The 21,335-nt window shown below is 33.6% G+C and overlaps 1 protein-coding gene across 1 annotated transcript; it reads left to right on the forward strand.

Annotated features, from left to right (window-relative positions):
• Positions 1 to 1,715: 1,715 nt before the first annotated feature.
• On the forward strand, positions 1,716 to 20,242 carry LOC111715832 (uncharacterized). The gene is made up of 11 exons (XM_023491215.1): positions 1,716 to 1,915; positions 3,091 to 3,169; positions 4,045 to 4,116; positions 8,959 to 9,034; positions 9,765 to 9,860; positions 11,269 to 11,450; positions 12,928 to 12,989; positions 13,857 to 13,941; positions 15,414 to 15,490; positions 15,624 to 15,718; positions 16,486 to 20,242. Exons 1-11 carry the CDS (start codon positions 1,749 to 1,751, stop codon positions 20,199 to 20,201), a joined length of 4,707 nt encoding a protein of 1,568 aa, XP_023346983.1. The 5' UTR covers positions 1,716 to 1,748; the 3' UTR covers positions 20,202 to 20,242.
• Positions 20,243 to 21,335: the final 1,093 nt, after the last annotated feature.

Below are 21,335 nucleotides of genomic sequence, written 5' to 3' on the forward strand. Positions count from 1 at the left end.
TTGAATAAAGTTTATGCCAGGAATTAAGGGTGCTACTTATATTTATTTATTGTACAGTACAAATATTAATTTCTCATTCCGGACTTTGAATCTGTCTGCAACTTAAAAAAATAGCCTGATTGAGAAGATAATGTTAAAAAATAGCCTGATTGTGAAGATAATGTTAAAAAATAGTCTGATTGAGAAGATAATGTTAAAAAACAGCCTGATTTAGACGATAATGTTAAAAAATAACCTGATTGAGAAGATAATGTTAAAAGATAGCCTGATTGAGAAGATAATGTTAAAAAATAGCCTGATTGAGAAGATAATGTTAAAAAATAGCCTGATTGAGAAGATAATGTTAAAAAATAGCTTGATTGAGAAAATAATGTTAAAAAATAGCCTGATTGAAAAGATAATGTTAAGAAATAGCCTGATTGAGAAGATAATGTTAAAAAATAGTTTTAACTGAATTAAAATCAAAAATATCTTACACACCTTGAAAAACAAAAATGAAAAATATTATTCTCTAATTTGTTTCTGCAGAAACTCAACACAATTTTCTTTTTGGTATTGAAGAATTTTTTAAAATCTCTTCCCCTTCCTTCTCACCTCCTACATGGTTTACCTTCCCCTTCCTTCTCACCTCCTACATGCTTTACCTTCCCCTTCCTTCTTGCCTCCTACATGCTTTACCTTCCCCTTCCTTCTCACCTCCACTTGCTACCCCTGTAAAATTGTGTATACCGGTGACCTATGATTGGATGTATCTATCCCCTGTACTTGCAGTATTATAAGTATATAAGCTGACCCAGATGATACACATGCTAGAAAGCCGAAGAACGCTCTTCTCCCCCCTCAGTCAATACCTGTCCCCGGAGAATCTGAACCCGGCAATATAAATAGAATTAGAAATACATGAGATATTTACGAGACATTACTTTAATACAAAGTTAATTGAAAAGTCATCGGTTTTAATCAAATTAACACTGATGACGTAAAACTCCAGATGAATACCAGAAAAAGAATGAATAAAAATACATTTTCTAAAGGTGAACTGCTTGATCAATTAAAAATAAACATGTGATAATAAGTTACCATTAGATATTTATATTCTTGAACTCAGGAATTCAAAGTTAGAACTAAACTAATGATACCCTGGACATATATTTTTAACCCTAAATTCAAAACTGCATTTTCTTTTTAAGTGAAGTAAAAGAAAACTCCAGAAAAAAATGTTATAAAAAACTGAAGATTTTTTGTTCGCAATTTTTTTAACTATTGGAAAATTGTTCGTTTGCTACATCGATTTCCATTTAGCGTATTGGAGAACTTTCAAGCATTTCTACTTTTGGCACATTTTTATAAAGAATGTGTGTGAAAAGTTTTCGTATTTACTTTTCGTTAGCCAGGATGAATGCAGCAAATATAAAAAGCATGTCCATGGATTCATAAAGGTGAAAAGTACAAATTATAATTGAATTATTTTGAGATATTATTTTTTGATTGATGACCTAAATTTTTAGATGTTTTTAACTAGCGGATATTTTTCTTTAAATAATAAACACTAACGTTAAACAAAAATTTCAAAATAAAACTCATGAAGACGGGATGAAGAGAGAACCCAGAAGTAAAAACTTCATGCATAAAATATCAACCAAAAACATACATCAAGACATAAAAAACGTCAATCCCAAAAATCGTTCTCATAAAAATATTTAGATGCGTTCAATTTTACAGAAAGAAATGCTTCTAAGATTCTAAAAATGCATCAGAATACAGTTGAGAAACCGACTAGCGCGCCGGTCAGAGTATCTGCTAGTTCACCTGTTGTACCAAGCACAGCTGAAGAGTTTTCTCCGACCTTTGCAAAGTTTGTTCTTGAAGATTGGTTTAAGAGAAATGATCAGGATCCGGCTTTAGTGGAAATCAGGTGTCAAAACAACAGCTTCGTTTACTTTTTCTTGTAACATTTTTAAATATGTTTTTATTAAAATTATGGCTCTATAAGGGCAGATTTAAAGTTATTGTTGGGGATAAACGTCCCAGGGTTTATATTTAAGATTCCAAGGTTTGGAGTAAATATCCCAAGATTTGGAGTAAAGCTGCCAAGGCGAGGTTTAGAGTAAAGATTCCAAAGTTCCAAAGGTTTGGAGTTAAGATCCTGATTTGAAGTAAAGATCCCAAGGTTTCGAGCAAAGATCACAAGGTTTGTCGTAAAGATGGAGTACTTATCCCAAGGTTTGGAGTGCAGATCCCAAAGGTTTCAGTAGTGATTCCAAGGTTTGGATTAAAGATACCAAGGTTTGGAGTAAAGCTACCAAGGTATGAAAGCAAAGATTCAAGTAAAGATCACAAGGTTTATCGTAAAGATGGAGCATTTATCAAAGGTTTGGAGTACAGATTCAAAGGGGTTTAGTAGAGATCACAAGATTTGGAGTAAAGATACCAATGTTTGGAGTAAAGATTCCAACGATTTAGAGACACCAAGGTTTGTTGTAAAGATACCTAGATATGGAGTAAAGATCCCAAGGTTTGGGGTAAAGTTTCTTAGGTTTTAAGCAATGTTTCTAAAGATTTGAGTAAATATTCCAGGAGATTTAAGTATTAATATTAGTAATATTAGTAGAGTATCAAAGATCTCAAGATTTGGATTTTGAGTAAAAATTTCAAGGTTTTGAGTGAAGATAGCAATGTTTGAGTGAAGATCCGAACATTTAGGGTAAATACAATATTTGGAGTAAATATTCTATGGTTTTGAATAAAAATTTCAAGGTTTGGAGTAAATACTCCATTGTTTTTTGTAAAGATCCCAAGGTTTAGTGAAAAAATCCCAAGATTCGGAGTAAAAATCCCAAGATTTGGAAAATCGATTCCACAATTTAGAGTAAAGATCCAAAGGTTGGTGCAAAAACCCCAAGGTTTTGAGTAAAAATCCCAAGATTTGGAATAAAGATCCCACAATTTAGAGTAGATATAGCAAGGTTTGGAGTAAAAAACCCAATGTTTGGAGTAAAGCTACCAAGGATTGAATTTTTTTAACTGTTCTGATATCTTGTGATTAAGGTTCACTCTGTTTATTTTGTTTTATGATAAATGCATCTTTAGGACAGCAAAAGGACGAAAGAATGAACAGCAAGGACTCTTAAGTACAACTTTCATCCTGGACATCTCATATTCCTATCAGGTATTTAGTTTTTGTCCTGGATATCTCATATTCCATTAGGTATTTATCTATTTTATACTGTATATCTCATATTCCATTAGGTATTTATCTNAACTAAAAGAATTTAAAAAAAGTTTTCTGCTCTGTAAGATAGATTGAGGTTCATTAGAGTTAGTTTCATTAAACCTAGAGCCAAGTTGGTTCTCAGCTCTGGATATTAAAAATGTATGGCTGGAAGTGAGGAACTGTATTCAGAATAAAGAAAAAGAATAATGAGGATGAAATAAAAACATCAAGTTTAATTTTCATAAATAACATAATTTTTCTAACTTGATTTAAAAAAAACGTAAGTGACTAAAACATTAAGGAAAAAGAAAGGATAGCAGGGAACCCTGAGTAAGAATTGTACGAAACCCTGAGCGAGGATTTTATGAAACCCTGAGTAAGGATTGTATGGAACCCTGAGTTAGGATTGTATGGAACCCTGAGTTAGGATTGTATGGAACCCTGAGTTAGGATTGTATGGAACCCTGAGTAAGGATTGTATGGAACCTGAGTAAGGATTGTATGGAACCCTGAGTTAGTATTGTATGGAACCCTGAGTAAGGAGTGTATGGAACCCTGAGTAAGAATTATATGAAACCCTGAGTGAGGATTGTATGAAAACCTGAGTAAGGAGTGTATGGAACCCAGAATAAGGACTGTGGAATCCTGAGTAAGGATTGTATGGAACCCTAAGTAAGGATTGTATGGAACCCAGAATAAGGATTGTGTTGAACCCCGAGTAAGGATTGTATGGAACCTTGAGTAAGGATTGTATGGAACCCTGAGCAAGGATTGTATGGAACCCTCAGTAAGGAATGTTTGGAACACTGAGTAAATTTTATACGTCCTAGAATGAGAATCTGGAGAAAAGTGTATTTGTCAAGATTCCTCTTAAAGGTGAAGCAGGAGCAAGTTACAAACAGGTAAGAGAACAACCAAGTTACAAACAGGTAACATAGCAAACAAGTTAAAAACAGGGAACAGAACAAACTAGTTACAAACAGGGAACTGAACAAACAAGTTTCAAACAGGTAACAGAACAACCAAGTTACAAACAGGTAACATAGCAAACAAGTTAAAAACACTGAACAGAACAAACAAGTTACAAACAGGGAACAGAACGAACTAGTTACAAAAAGGCAACATAACAAACAAGTTACAAACAGGTAACAGAACAAACATAATACAAACAATAAACTGTACAAACAAGATTAAAAAAAATTACAAGTGATTCCAAATATCTCTCGAATAAAGAAACTAATTTTTTACCACAAACTTGTAGACGTTTGATATTTCAAATAGTCTTAGGAATAGTTTCAAAGTAACCATTAGGTTTCAAGATACAGATCTTATAAAATTTGAGTTTGTGGCAAAAATTTAGTTTCTTTACAAACGCGAAATAGATTAACTATAAATTTTAAAAAAACTTTCAAACTTTGAAAACTAAACTGATAATAACCTACTGATCTAAGTTCAAAAAAGCCAACTAAAAATTCCTGGTTAGCAAAAAAAACCTTCCAATTATATCCAGCAAAAATACCCCAAAAAAGTAGCTTTTTAAATTCTAAACACCAAAACAAGCAGATCGACAAATAGTCAAAACCTAAATCGTAAAAAAACTAAACCTACATTTTTATTGACACAATGGAAAAAAAAATAAAAAAAACTTTAAAGCATTATGATTTTTTTTTATTTGCAATTCGTTTAACAAGTTAATGAGAAAATTAAGAATCCTGAGCACTGCATTTTCCCATGTTGCAAAAATACTTATTTGTGCAATAATTAAGATATTTGAAGATATAATAGGAAAGTTGCTTTACACAAAAAGAAACAATAGTTTCAGTAATAAGGTTCACACCGAACTCAACTCCAGAAAATAAACAAAACTTCCAGGGTTTTAAAAACAAAATTTCCAGGGTTTCATAAGCAAACTTCTTGGGTTTTATAACGAACTTCCAGGGTTTTATAAACAAACTTCCAGGGTTTTATAAACAAACTTCTAGAGTTTCATAAACAAACTTTTGATGTTTTACAAACAATACTGCCATGGTTTTATAAACAAACTTCCTTGGTTTCATAAGCAAACTTCCTGGGTTTTATAACAAACTTCCAGTGTTTTATAAACAAACTTCCTGGGTTTATAACAAACTTCCAGGGTTTTATAAACATACTTCCAGGTTTTATAAACAAACTTCCGGGGTTTTATAAACAAATTCCTGGGTTTTATAAACAAACTTCCAGGGTTTTATAAACAAACTTCCAGGGTTTTATAAACAAACCTCCAGGGTTTTATAAACAAACTTCCTGGGTTTTATAAACAAACTTCCAGGGTTTTATAAACAAACTTCCAGGGTTTTTAAAACAAACTTCCAGGGTTTTTAAAACAAACTTCCAGGGTTTTATAACAAACTTCCCTGGGTTTTATAAACAAACTTCCTGGGTTTTATAAACAAACTTCCAGGGTTTTATAAACAAACTTCCAGGGTTTTATAAACAAACTTCTAGGGTTTCATAAACAAACGTTCGATGTTTTCTAAACAATACTGCCATGGTTTTATAAACAAACTTCCTTGGTTTCATAAACAAACTTCCTGGGTTTCATAACAAACTTCTAGGGTTTTATAAAAAAACTTCCTGGGTTTTATAACAAGCTTCTAGGGGCTTATAAACAAACTTCCTGGGTTTTATAAACAAACTTCCTGGGTTTAAAAAAAAACTCCCTGGGTTTTAGAAACAAATTTTCAGTTTCCATTTACTTTTGGTTTGAAGTATAAAGTGTTTAAAAAAGAAAATAAACTATAATTGATATTGGTATTTAAAGTTCAACCATACACCATTCAAGTCTTATATCTTTTATGCAATTGTAACCTTGTACTTTTTAACGGTAAGCAATTATCTTATTTCTTTTTCATTCAAGTATTAATTCTCTCTACCTGATTTAAATGAATTATTGACAGTTGCCTGCCTGCTCCCAAGCAGAGGGGACCTTTCCTATGTGGTCCCAGAATTACAGCTGAAGAAGAGCTGAGTTTAGTTACACATCTTGTATCCTACAGGGGAAGCAAGAATTGTACATAGATTAAAACAAATTTTCATCTTCAGCTTGGTTAACTGAAAGAGGAGTTTAACCCCTTGTTAGAATACTAGCAATGCACATTGCACAATAATATAGGGTTTTTACTCGACCAGATGTGAGGACTGGACTGCTATGGAAGATTCCTCTCAAGAGAGCTTTCAGGGATCATAACTCCCCATTTTGCATAAGGGGTGCAGTTATGGGTTTCCTTAATCCCCCTTAACTGGGAAACAGTGTAAAATGAAGGAACACAGGGAGCAATCCCCTAAACCCTTCTTCCTACAAACCTTCTTATCTCTCTTCTACTTGCTCCACAACTCGATATCAAAAGAACTATTTGGAAAGGCCTTAAAGTGTAAAGAAACGAGAAGCAAGAAGAAAAAGAAAAAAGAAATTGAACAGAAAAAAGTGGGAGGGAAATCTCTTGACAGTAGAGATGGGGGCTTAAAACAAGATAAACAAGACAGATAAAGAAAACCTTGAATAGGAAAATTAGATGGGGATTTGAGCTTTACACTTTCTGTTTTTTCACCTATAGCGCATGAAGACAGGATGGCAGACGTCCCCCCCCCCCCCCCCCTCTACGTCCTACTCAAAATAAAAGACTGGAAAGTCAAACGTCCCATTACCCCCTCCCCCCCCCCCTTCCACAAAGAAAATATCATTGAAAGTGTGTAGGAAAGCAGCAGCTAACGCCAGCAACATGACTAAATCAAAATTTACTAGCAAAACAAGGGGAGAGGGTGGTGACCTTGCCATGCTCAGAATAGGTCCTAGATAGTTCTTTTTCTGCAATTTGGCTAGCTGCAGAAACATCCAAAAACTTCATTTATTATTTGTTTTCAAAATTAGCCAAAATGTTTCCATCTGATATTATATTGAAATTCAAAAATATTGTAAAATGTAATTAAATTCAATTATCAAAGTAAAAAAAAAATGTATATTGAATTAATGTCTTAATATTTATTATACCATAAACTGTTCCTTCTTTTTCATATTTCTTGTTTCTTTTACTGTGAGATATTCTAAGTATAAATGAAGGGCCTTCAGCCACAAATTTTACTTTTGGGATTTGCTGGAATTTGAAAACGTGATCCTCATACACTCTTGGATTGCAGCTCGGTATTATACATGTTGGAGCTCTGATTGGCACTGAAGGACCTGAGTTTATCAGAATTATTCATAGAATTTATATACATAAAACTCTGGAATTTGAAGATGACATATTTCATAATTAGACAATCTACTTGTTCTCTGCTTAATTGTGGTATTTTACGTTCATTAAACTATTGAATTGTTACTTGAGTCTAAAAGTCGTCTTTTTATTCCTTTGTTTGTTTTTACCAATGTATTTATTTTTTTCCGCCTCTTTAAAATCCTCCAATAATTAATGCCTCAAACCTTCTATAATCAACTTTAAAAGACTTCTAAGTAAAAGGTCGCCTTTTAATTCGCATTTTTAACGAAACTTTCTGTGGTATTTTTTTCTTTAATGGTTGATATTTTTGAAACCAAATTCCCATAAATCAATTGAAGATTAAGATTAACACATTAATTTATGCGATATTTTTCTTTGCCAAGATTAAACAGAAGACGACATTTACACCATATTTATTTAACGTTTGTATTATTGGAAATGTCTGCTGTCCTCGCTTCTTCAACGCCTAAAATTCCGGTACATAGTACCTCAGAAAAAATATTTGACGACATCTGAAAATTGTCACAAATAATTATTGGCTAGTTTTGATACTAAAGAGATGCGTAACTTTATCACAAATTCAGCTATAATTCACCAGACGATCCTCATATCCAATTAAACAAATTTTAAAATACAAATTAATATCATTAATTTTAGTTAACTTTTACCACAAAACATTTACAATTGTGTTAAATATTTAAGTTTTTAATATCGTTGGACCAATGACGTCAAAATACAGCTGTACAGGCGTACACAATAGTCCGATAAATTTACATCGCCTCGCCCTCGTCTTTATAATTAGCAAAGTCTTTGGTATAACGTTGACACAGTTATTGTTTTTCAATTTCTCGGGAGAGCTGGGACGGCTGGACATCAGATAGAGCTCATATAGGTCGCGATCAACTCCTGAAGTGTTTAGGTTTCGACCTATACCCCTTTCATACACCTATAGTCCCTTTATGTGCTCAGCTATGTTTGTATATTTAAAGTGTTTGTGCAATACAATTCTGTAGTATATTAATTAGACAAGAGAAACTGCATTTTACACTCGGGATACTAAGAAGNCAGGGGGAAGGTGAGATATAGAGGAGGAAGATTAGGAGGGGGAAGGTGAGATGGGGAGAAGGATGAGTATGGGAAGGGGGAATAAATTGAAAAGAGTGGGTCTCAAGATCAAAGGTGGCGAGGATAAAAATCCCTTTTTCTGCTTTCCAAAAAAAACAAAAACAATAGTTAAGTAAAATGAAAAAAGCTGAAAATGTGAATTGTGCACTTTTGTGAAATTTTTTTATTCATATATTCAATTTGGGTTAAAAAATCGAATAATAGTTTATTTTATGGAAAGAATTCCTTGATTTGGAACTTTATATTCACAATTAAAAAAAAAAATTGCAGTTCTAAAGATAAAACCAAAATACAATTATCCTTATCTGCAGGGAGCAACAAATATTGTTTTTAAAAACTGAATTTTGACCTGACTTGTTTATGAAGGTAAATGTACGAGAGAATGAGATGTACCAGCGAATATTACCGGAGTTACAAAACTACTTGTCAGAAAACTGCCAAGGTGAGAAATCATAGCAGTTCCCTTTAACCTGATCTGAAAACTTTAGTACGAGATATCCCTTATCTCTATTACTTAATCTGAGTATCCAGTGGACGCACTTTTGATTTTCTTTTTTTAAACCGGTTCTTTCTTGGATATAGTAGAGAAAAATCAAAAACCGGTTTTTAAAATTAGAGAGTTCCTCCGGCCAGCTTATGTAAATTAATCTTAAATGGCGTGCAAAATTTCAAATTTATCGGCTTCATATACGCGATTCTGATTGGTTGAATTTTATACTCATTTTGGGATATACAAGTACAAGATTGGTTGGTCTCCATATTAAGAAAAAGAGAGGATCAAGCTCAAGCATTAATTTCTGCATCCACCATTCTATAAAGTTCCCAGCTCTGTTAAATTAAGGCTTTGTTCCTTTTGTTGGGAAATTTCGTTAATGATTCTATAATCTCTAATTGTTTTAATTGATATTATGTCAAACTAGAGTAAACTGTAAGATTAAAATGTTAAATGTTTTTAATTCCTTCAATTGAAGAGCTGTTGAGAAGGATAAAAATGCTTGAATTTCCAATATGTAACCAATTAAAAATTTGTATTTCTCATATGTGTGCTGGAGGAGCAACGTGGTCACAAAGTTTTACCTGATTTCGGATAGATTTTACCTTCTCTATCTGTCTTATTTGTAGTGATGACAAAACCAGGGTGAAGACGAGAATTATTCCTCTGTATTGTCTAGGTTTCTTCTGCTTGGGTGTGCCTGAGATAATCTACACGAACTACCAGGAGGATCAACTACACGATGTCCTTGTTCTAGAGAACCTAGTGGCTGCTGGTAATATCCACCATCAGACTTTAGAGACCAAATTCATTCAGTTTTCTAATCACATGTTTAATTTGCCAAATCAAAATTTGTTCCATTAAAAGAAATTAAAAGACAAGTATAATAAAATACTAATAAATTATAAATCAACCTTCAAAACACCTTCATTAAATCTTATTTCTTTATTAAAAACTTTTTTTGGTATGCAAAATCCCGCTCATCTAAAGAATACTTCTACAAGTCTAATTTAAAAATAGCTCTTTACTAATGAACGTTATTTACTCTGAGAAAAATTCAATGGAAAATTGTTTTAAGAGTAAATGATACATGGTGGGATATCGTGTATGTATATATTAAATGGTTTTGAGAGTTAATGATACATGGTTGTTGACCTTTAAAAAAGTCAGAAAATATTCAAATAAAGAAATCAGAAAAAAACCCAAATATTCTATAACATTTATTTAAGAAAAATAATATTGTTTTGAAATATTTGACCAAGACACAAAGATTGTAAATTGGTTGGTTTAGAATTGAACAAGGAAACTATAAATTGACAAACATCAGTAGCAACTTTATGTGAGCTATGTAGAACTTCATGTTGGTAGTGCAGATCAACTAGAACTGTAACAGGTTTCTGCTTTCTCCAGGCTCTCAAAGGATATATAATACCCAACAATATCTCCAGGTTCGATTAGTAGACTCTTTAGAGTTGAGATTATCCTCTTGTGGAGGAGAGTGGGTGAGTATCCTCTTGTGGAGGAGAGTGGGTGAGTAGGCCCGTCGGAACTCCTGGGAGGGAAATATATTCAGTCCGGATAATTCCTTTTCGTTCGGCCGCAAATATTTAGAACTCTTGGAACATTTTTATGGGCTGGATGTAAGCATCGTCTGCTGCTGCTCAGGTATCTATATTAACAACATGTAGGAGCCAGGGTAGCTCTCTGAGACTGAGTTGTGATCATCTCGGATGTTTTCGGCTGACTGAGTACCGGGAGGTGTAGAGAGTGGCGGGGGAAAGCCGGAAAGGCGGGGAGACATGTGGACAACTGCATGTAGGAAAAGGATTCATAGATTCATAGACAGTACGGCTGCATATATATACTACACAGAATGTCGTGTTCCTTTTATATCGAATTTGTGTTAACAATGGTGGGATATCGTGTATGTATATATATTAAGTGGTTTTGAGAGTAAACATCGTTATTTTCGTAAACTGCTCTGCACAATTCAAAATTTACAAATCTGAAAAGATTCCTTGCATTTGCAAATCTGAAAAGTTGAACTGATATTTCTGGTTATGTGGCTTAACACATTTAAAAGTTGCGGCTATAAATCTTGTTTGATTAATTTAATAAATGTTACATAGTTCAATTCAAGAATATGTCTAAAAAAATATTTCTCATTTCCTTTCTGTTTTCAGGTTTTGAGACTTGTGTAACCCAAGATCTAAGCATAGAGAAGGACGGAAAGGATTATCTCCGGGCTAGCCTGGAGACACTCGCTCAGCTCCATGGAACTGGACTCTGCTATAAGAAATCTATTGGAGGAAATGCAGGAGTTCTTAAAAACTTCCCTAATATAGAGGAGCAGGTTCAGGTTAAGGTAAATATAATTCTTATTGTATCAAAGTCTTAAATTTAGAATATGTGACTCTCCATCATCACAGATGTCTGTTAGCAACATTATTTATTTCTTGGTTTAATTGACATTTTTCTTCTTCTTTAAAGCTGCCCAGCAACCTCTCCAGGAAGTTTTTTTTCTCAATATTTCGGGAAATTCATGAGACAAGAAATTTTACCAATATCTCAGGGAATTCCTGAGACAAGAAATTTTACCAATATCTCGAGGAATTCCTGAGACAAGAAATGTTCTCAATATCTCGGGGAATTCCTGAGACAAGAAATTTTACCAATATCTCGGGGAATTCCTGAGACAAAAAAATGTTCTCAATATCTCAGGGAATTCCTGAGACAAGAAATTTTCCCAATATCTCGGGGAATTCTTGAGACAAGAAATTTTACCAATATCTCGGGGAATTCCTGAGACAAGAAATTTTACCAATATCTCGGGGAATTCCTGAGACAAGAAATTTTACCAATATCTCGGGGAATTCCTGAGACAAGAAATTTGCGAGATGATAAACGAAACTGAACTCCAATTTTAAAACTCTAAATAATTGCAACCTGATCGTGGAAATGCTTAATATTTTAATCTTTAACAATGTGATTTAATAGAATAAAAAGTCTGACATATGTCTACAACTTCAGGTTGCAAAGATATACGGATGCGAAATTAGAATATGTGAAGAGTGATTAGTCAGTATTTCCTAGTTAAAGAATTAACTCCAACGTTTAATCCAGATTTAAACATCTGAATATTTTTTCTAGTTTTCCTCGTCATTTTTTTCTACTATATTTTTTCTCTTTCTATACAAAGTGTTCTAAATCAAAGGCTTCGGTTGTATTCTCGTTTTTTTCAAGATTTATTAGTAAGTAAAAATATCTAAAAATATTTAAAAGATTTATTTTTAATCCTTTAATCCTCAAAATTTAATTATTGTTAAATTTTCAAGGTTCCCTGTAATTTAATGAATTTAGTATTTGACAAAATTTATCATTATATAAAAGCAACGTGTTTATCGAATTTTCCGGAATTATATGAGTTTTCAGGTATTTTTGTTGCAAACATTTTTTTTAATGTTCAAAGAAAATAGTTAAAAACTGCTTTTCACTTTCTTTTTCTCCTAATTGGAGTATATTGCCTTTGCAATATATTACTTGAGAAATAAGTGAAATTACGAACAAAATTAATAATAATTAAAGGAAAAAAATTTTTGCAACAAAAATACCTTAAAACTCAAATAATTCCGGAAAAAAAGATGTACACGTTGTTTTTTATTATCATCAAAATAAAAATCAAATACTGAATTCATTAAATTACGATGAAAATTTAACAATAATTAAATTTTGAGGATTATAGGATTAAAAATAAATCTTTAGATATTTTACAACAAAAGCAGAAACTAGCTTGAAAGAATAGAATTGAAAGAATGACAGATTAAAAATTAGAATTTATTCAGGATATTTTGTCAAAAGAAGAAGAGAGGATGTTCCTAAGAAAACATTTTTCAGCTTTCATCAGGTTTATTAAAAAATTTAATTTTGAATTTCTAACTAGAGACAAGATACAACTATGAAGCAGCAAATTTTCATTAAAACATCAAATGTCAGTATCATAATTCATTCAATAATATCAAACATTTTAAAGGGATTGTGAACTTGATATCATGTAACTAAGGAGTGCATGCCCGTTTAATAACGATATCCATAAAACAATAGTTTTTCCCATTTAATGGATATATCCTTGTTTTTCTGTATGAAAATGGATATTTGCTTTGCGATTTTTGGAAGTAGTTTAAATAAGTTGTCTGATTCTTTATTAATCTTCTGGACTATTTTCTTTTTTGTTGATTGGGAAATATTTATAGGAAACCGGCTTGAATCAGGCGTGTGAATATTAAAGCAATATCTAACACATGTCTGATTAGATAGAGTTTGGGAGAGTAATGTAGTGAATCGGACATGCCTCTCATTAAATATAGGGTCACTGAAAATTACAACGTCAGTTCCCTTAAAGTCCATGTTATTTTAATGTTAGGTACTTTTCCAAAGCATTTTTCCCAAGAGGTAATTTCCCAAGGGTATTTTCCCAAGTTGCAACTTTCCAAATGTGCAATTTCCCAAGCGGCAACTTCCCAAGTCTGTCCTAGCCGCAGCGCGCGGCCTTCAGCATGTTCTAGTCACAGCGCTCGGCCCCTAGCCCATCCTCGCGGCAGCACTTGGCCCCCATTGCAGCCAGCGGCGCCTCAGAGGGATTAACCTAACCTTTGGGAGGTTGCCGCATGGGAAACGCACATTTGGGAAGTTGCCACTTGGGAAATTGTCACTTGGGAAGTCGCCCTCGGGAAAATGCCTTTGGAAAAGTACCTAAATAACCGTTGTTATTGAGGTACCTTGAAGAGTCTGACGATGAATTGAAAGGAATAACCCAATATATGAGGAAAATGGATTCATATCTGTTTAAAATTTTACAGGTAAATTTATTCCATTTTTTACACAAAAAAATCTACTCTCCTACAGTATGTTAAATGTTGATAAATGACAAAAGATACAGTGCACTGAAGCATTACTAAAATCGGGTTTGCCTATATTTTTAGTGAGACGTACTTAGAGTGACAAAGAAAAGTAAAGAATACTATTTTGTAATTATATATATTCTCATATTTTATCAAAAAACCAAAAATGTTTAGCAATATGATCAAAATACGAAATACAGGTTATAGAATGTTTCGTGACATTGAAATATTGAAACTGTTTTTTTTATTTATTTCTTTTTCATTGTTTAGATATTTTAGCTAGGCGTACAATTCAGGGTTATTGTGTATTTATTTGTGTTTATTGTTTAGAAATCAAAGTACATATTTTTTTCTAAAATGATTGGTGTATTCAATATACCCTGAAGTCAAAACTTCTTGTGTTAAATGGGATAATCTACAATCTACAGAGCATAATCTGAAAATTGACTTTGCAAGATTATAATTTTTTAGAGATAAGTCTTTGATCGTTTCATTTTAGTTATCGTAGGTACGATCAGTTCGGGATATCCAAGAGAAATTAAATTTATAATTTTTAATTTAACTTTAACAGTATGATTTGAAAGTATCTAAATACAGGGTGTCCCACGAAACATGACAGTATGCAGGACGACTTGAATGTCGTCTTGATTTTTGATATAATTTGCTGCGTTTATTTGTCAACCTAATTTTAGAAGTAAATTTCTAGAGATAATAATAACAAAATTTCCCTTGTCCTGCCATTTCCAAAATGTGGTCTGCCTTTTTTGTGCTTTCAATATTGCCCGAGATATGAAGAATTTCGTTCAGATTTCGACAATTTTGCTTTTATTTAACAAAATTGAAATCTGAACCAAACTCTTTATATCTCAGGTAATATTGAAAGCACAAAAAACGCAGACCACTTTTTGGAAATGCCAGGGCTAGGAGAATTATGTGATAATTGTTTCAAGAATCATACATGTTAAAGTAGATAGAAGACTAAATGTCACAAATAAATTCAAATACCAAAGACGACTTTCAAGTCGTCTTCCTATTTTCATGTTTCGTGGGACACCCTGTATATCAGCTGTTACAAGTTCACAGTTTTCTGATTGGTCAAATCAGTTATAGCTTCGACAAAGAAACTGGTCGAACCAATTGGACGGAAGAATAAAGGAATTGAGTCCTTGCCACAAACTCAGATTTTCTAATACAAATATTTTTTCCACCTGATGGTGTAAACCTTTAATATTTCAAACTTAGATTCTTTCCTTTAACAGATTTCATAGTTTAAAATCTCTAAGGTCTACAGCATTGGGTTGCAAAGATATATTGAATAGAAAATCATAGTTTGTGACAAAGACTCAATTCCTTTAACTCATTGCGTACCAGCTTTGGTACTTTATTTTTGTTTAATTTTGTTTTATTTTCAAAATATTTTAAATGTTCAGGTTTTGGACCAGTCTGGAGTATCCAATTTAAACACCCTTTGTCACGGAGATGCCAAACCAAATAATTTCATGTTTAGGGAAGTATCATGAAACTCAATAATATGATCACTTAAACTTACTTTCAATAATTATAAGAATAGACGAATAGTAACATTAATTTATTTTCTAAATTTAATTTTCACTAAATTTCTTGATTATAAACTGGTGTAGAAAGATCTGCCTGGAGTTCGAAGATATAGGAATGTCTGAGTTGGATTGTCAAGGAGTTGAAGCTATGCTCATTGACTGGCAGGGAGGTTTCTTAGGTAAACACGTGCTCTCTTAGTTTTAAAAATCGTCTTTGAACTTAGAAATAGTTTGCGGCATTTATTTGGCAACCTAGCTCCAGAAATATTTGTCATAAAATAATAATCACAAAATAGCCGTAGCCTTGTCGTTTCCAAAATGTGGTCTGCCATTTTTTTTTGCTTTCAAAATTACCAGAGATTTTAAGAATTCTTTTTAATTTCCATTTTAAATTTTGAACTAATTTTGAACTAAATCATTCATATCTAGCCTTGGTCATTATGAAACCGCAAAACTGCCGCAAACTATTTCCAGATGAATGCCGCAAACTATTTCCAAATGAATGCCGCAAACTATTTTCAAATGAATGTCGCAAACTATTTCCAAATCAATGCCGCAAACTATTTCCAAATATGTATGCCGCAAACTATTTCCAAATGAATGCCGCAAACTTTTTCCAAACTCAAAAATGACTTTCAGGTCTTGAATGAATTAATGAATTACTCTGGTTTATGGTGAACCGCACTATACTGTACATTTATTTAAATTTTTGTCAAAATTTTCCCCTTTTTTAAAATATTTTATTGTATTTTTTTGAGCAGGGTTTAGAGTTGTAGTATTACAGTGTTACCCACAAAGAATGAGACTTCAGAGACGACTGTACAAAATATTATCAGCCTCTTTTCTTACAATATCTGAAGCTTAATTTATTCCTTGACAAATGTATAAGTAATCCAATTCAAGACAAAATGCTAACGATGAATATATATTGTTTTTATTGTTATAGGATCCCTGTGCAATGACCTAATGTGGTGTATTTATCCCTTTCTTGAGGTTAACAACCACAATACAGAGCTATACAACTTTGCGTTCCAACACTACCAACAGGAACTCCAGAACGTTCTGCAGACATTTGGAACGAGTTTAGCCGAGCTCAACCTTCCGGAGAGTCCAGCAGAGTTCAGATCCTTGATACGGAGAGGATTCGTTCTTGAATTCATGATCGTAACTATTCTCCGACCTGTTATGAATATCACTAAACCTGACAAGGTCTCCAAGTGGTATGAAAAGCTCGTCAAGTATGAACGGAGGAAAGAGAGGGGAGGAATACATAAATATCTAGCAGGGAAACCTCCTAAACTACCGAGTCAAGAAGAGGTTTTTCAAAACCCTAGATATATGGAGTTTTTACAGTTTTATTTCAAGATTGCAACCTCCCTGGGAGCTTTTCAGGAGATGGGGTTGATTTACTTTGAGCTCATGAAGGACAGTATGTTCGGAGAAGGCAAGCTGGATGGTTTTGAAGGAGATGTTGCCAAGAAAACCAAACCTTTCTCTGGTGAATGGTTGAAACGAACACTATTTGGATGCACTAACTCTCAGAATCAAGATACAGATATGTACACTAAGAAGGATGAGGAGGAGAAAGGGAATAATATTAAAGTGGAGACTGAGGTTGCTTTGTGTATTGGAGCTGATATCGTTTATGCGGACGAGGATGAAACGAAACCAAGAGTAAAGATTGAGACTGGTCAAGGACAGGAACTGCAAAAGAAGGATACAGAAGAGGAGATCTATGAAGATGTAAAACCTACTCCAGATACTCAGGTTCCTCAGCCTCCCAGGGAACCAACTCCGGATCCTTTACGCACCTTGGCAGCTGAACTTCATGCCAACTTTCTAGATTATAAAACATCCTACTCCGGCCTCAAGGGTATTCTGGATAATCTTGAACCAACGGAAGAAAACACTGAAGACTCAGTGTTGAGAGAAGAGCAGGAAGATATATTAACTGAGATTATACCACAAGTTAAACCAAATTCTACAGGTTCTAGACCTTCCAGCTCCAGGTCCCAACCTGTCAGTACTCCAACTATACCTGGTGTAGATGAAGAAAGAATAAATTTGAATACTCCACTGACCTTGAGAAAGGTTTCCAAGGATGTGGATTTCAGTAATCGGAAGGTTCAAGAAGCAGTTTCATTTCTCTCATCTGATTGTCCAACGGAACCTTGTCAAGAACAGAGGTTTAAAATCTCTAGACAAGCTTCCACAGAGACTAGGAAAGATTCATTCTGCAGTAACCTTTCTAAACAGGAGCTCATGGATATACTGGACGAGGATGAGGCTGCGTGGGATGAAAGTGAGAAAACTGCTCTAAGCACAGAACCAATCCCAGAGAAAGAGAACATATCACTGAATTCCAGTTGCTCCGTACCCAGTCAGAGCAAACAGAGTGCAGAACTTCCAACAACTTCTGATGATAAAAAATCCATCCTGGCCTGGTTGAGTTTATCTCCCAGTGCAGAAACTGCTGAATCAACTGACTATGTACCATTGGATTTTGATGATGACACGATTAATGATATTGTCAAACAAAATGCTGAAAGTCCTAAAGACTTGAACCAAATTAACCTACAACCAGTAATTTTAGAACCAGCAGATTTGAAACCAATAGTTTTGCAACCACTTGACTTACAACTTATAGATTTGCAACCTGATGATGTGCAACCTGTTGTTTTGCAACCAGCTGATTTGCAAACTAATAATGTGCAATCTGATGAATTCCACGGCGTCGTCAATCAGCAAGAAGCGGAACCACAAAATACAAACTCTATCCTGAATTGGCTCTCCTTATCCAAACAAATCTCTGAATCTAAACCTGGAAATGGAAACGAACTCCCTAATTCAGAACCTTCAAATAACCCTTATTCTACAAAGAAAGATCTAGATATAAATGAAAAAGAAGAAACCGAAAGCGTTAAAAAAAATGATGAAAATATCAGGATTGAAGACAAAACTAGTTCCGATGTACTTAATATTGATACTTCTGAACAAATACCTTTTAAAAACATTAAAGAGACTGCAGAAGAAACTGAGATTTTTGAAAAACCAGATTCTGAACAAGGAAATGATATCCTTGAAACACAAACTGCTTCTGTAAACAATGCTTGTGATTTTGAAAAGACTGGAGTTACATCTGAAAGTGCCTCAGAAGAACCTGTAAATAATTCTATTCAACAGAACAATGAAAAGAAGAAAGTGGAAGATGTTCCCAGACTTCAAGATAATGTTGATGGTGTAGATGTCTGCAATGATGAAAAAATAGAGGAAGAATCTAAAAATGATTCTGACAAGAACCAGGAAAATATCTCACAAACTCCTGCAATACTGATAAATCTGGAAGTTGAAGCAAAAACCCTGCAAGCCTTTGAACTCAAGGAATTGAAAGATATTAGTGGTATCGGAAATATGGCAAGTCAGATTGCAACGGATATTATTTATGGAAGTCTAAGAAAATCTGCGAAAAAGGCTAAAATTTTACAAGAAAATATGGATTCAAATATTGTGAATGCTAATGGGCAAAGTGAGAAAAAAGAGAAGATTGAAATCAAAGAGATGGAAACTGCATCATGTAATGGTGTTCATAAGACTAATGATAACAAGATTGGGTCTGAAACTACCAACCAAATCCTAGAGGAAGTTATTGATGATATTAAACATTTGCCTACTGCAGATGATGCATCTTTAATGAATACTGCAGAGACTAGAGCTGGAATAGAAGATCAAATTGAAAATGAGAAAGATGAAGAAAAAAAGAAAAAGCAGGAAAATATGTTAAATTTGATTAGATCACGACTTGCTGAGGAAGCTCGAGTATTAAAACCTTCCAAAGATGAATCTGAAGTTCAAGCAACCATCTGCACACAAAAGATAGGTCAAGAAATAGACGATCTGAAAGATATCCTGCCAAACCTGAAAATCAAACGAACCATCAGTATAGGGGCTAATTTAAACCCTGATCTAACCCAAACCCAAACTGTAACTACTGAAGATGAGGATATGCCCAGTCTTCTGGATTCTCAGGTTGACAAGAATGAAAACAATTCTAAACTCCAGGTTTCAGAAGCTCTAGTAAACCGAGAGAACTGTGATCAGGTTGTGGAAATATTCGACTTTATAGCTGAGAATATTGATCAATCAGACATGAGCTCAGTAGTTCGTAGGTTCGGAGCGAGGGAAACCGAAGTTTCGGAGAACCTTGGTTTACATACTAGCATGAAGAGTATGAACAATCGTCTCTCCTACCTAGAGCTGGAGAACGGGGACGGATTACAAAATAATGTTCTGCTCAGCGGAGCTGATCTCCAGGATAACTTAAATGTGATAAAAGGCGAAGGATTGGAAAAGTATACTCTATCACAATCAAAGATAAATCCTGAGAAAGCGTTGACTGCTCAAGAAGAATCAGATATAGAGCAGGCGATTAAACACCAACCGGAGAAGAACCAATTTTCTGAAAAACTTATTTCAAACCCATTTTCATCAGTCCTTGAACAAGACAGTCCTCCAAATAAGAACAGTAGTCCTGAGACGGAAGAGGATGAATCTCCGGAGCAGGATGATGAACCTGAAACCAGCTCCAGGAGTGGAAATAGTACACTCAAGAAGAGAAGAAACTCCCAAAAGAAGAAACGAAGAAAGAGTAAATTATATTTCTGAGTTTCCCCTTTAAAACAATACACAGTTAATGTACAGACATAATTCAGCTTGAACTTTGAATGATATTTATTGGTCATTTTCTGAATATCTTAATCTTGATCTTTTCTAAAAAAAATTTTTTTTTATGTTTTAAAATTATCTAAAAAATAATTTATTCTAGAAAAAAGGGCCGTAACTGAACCCCTTCCCCCGTTTGCCCTGAGTGCACCCCCTCCCTCCCACATAAAAACTCCTATTTACAAGAGAGGTTGAGTTAAAAAGATGTATTTCTATTACATTTGAATTGATTAATTATAGTTTATGTATATGAAGCTGTATACATGTATGTAATAACTGTGTGAGACATTAGTTTATCAACAGTGCGTCCACTACAGTGAGTTCAATCTTTGTGCGTCCAATTGCGTCGACCTTTGTCTTTTATAAAAAATACTTGGATACTTATAGAGCAGAGGCAAGAAAGATATTGCCAGAACGGATATTTTTGCTTCATAGAAAAATTACGATATCCTTCTCATTGTTAATCAACAAAATTTAAGGACACTGCTCTTAAAGTGTGAATCTGACATGTACGGGGGGGGGGGGTCTAGTTAAAATCCGTATAAATAGTTTAAAATTCCGATCATGTTGCGTCTCTTCAATCCACTTTTGAGAACAAACAAGAAACCCCACTCGGCTCGTGGATTCAGCTCATTCAGAACACATTGTAAACATGGATTTTATTTTAGCTAAATTTACATTTAAAATGGTTGAAGGAGAACTAACTGAGACATTTTAAACTGACATTTACTCAGTATATATTTTTCTCGAAAACAAGGGACAGTTCATGGAGTTTTTAAGCAACTGTTAAAACCCTTAATTAATTATATTCTATAAAAAAAGAATTTTAATCTCCGAAATAAAAACGCGTGACACAGAATTAATAAAGAAATTGATAACTCAAACTTTAATTTTCTAATCCCTTTATCTTTTATGCATGATAATGTTAACCATATGATCTGTTAACACGTTAGACTAAAGTAAATTGAGTGTAAGATTGAAATCTTTAATGTTTCAAATCATCTTTTAATTAAAGAGCTATGGAGAAGAGCCAACAAGTTTTGAATTTATTTTATGAAACCAAATAAATTTCATAAT

This window comes from Eurytemora carolleeae, unplaced genomic scaffold (genome assembly GCF_000591075.1).
Source record: "Eurytemora carolleeae unplaced genomic scaffold, Eaff_2.0 scaffold1880, whole genome shotgun sequence".
NCBI classification, from domain to species: Eukaryota; Metazoa; Arthropoda; class Copepoda; order Calanoida; family Temoridae; genus Eurytemora; species Eurytemora carolleeae.

Coding starts and splice junctions, on each gene's coding strand:
- LOC111715832 (XM_023491215.1), top strand. CDS start 1,749: ATGCATCAGAATACAGTTGAGAAACCGACTAGCGCGCCGGTCAGAGTA. Junction 4,117..8,958: donor CAGGAGCAAGTTACAAACAG/GTAAGAGAACAA, acceptor TTGTTTATGAAG/GTAAATGTACGAGAGAATGA. Junction 12,990..13,856: donor CATTTTTCAGCTTTCATCAG/GTTTATTAAAAA, acceptor GTTGTTATTGAG/GTACCTTGAAGAGTCTGACG.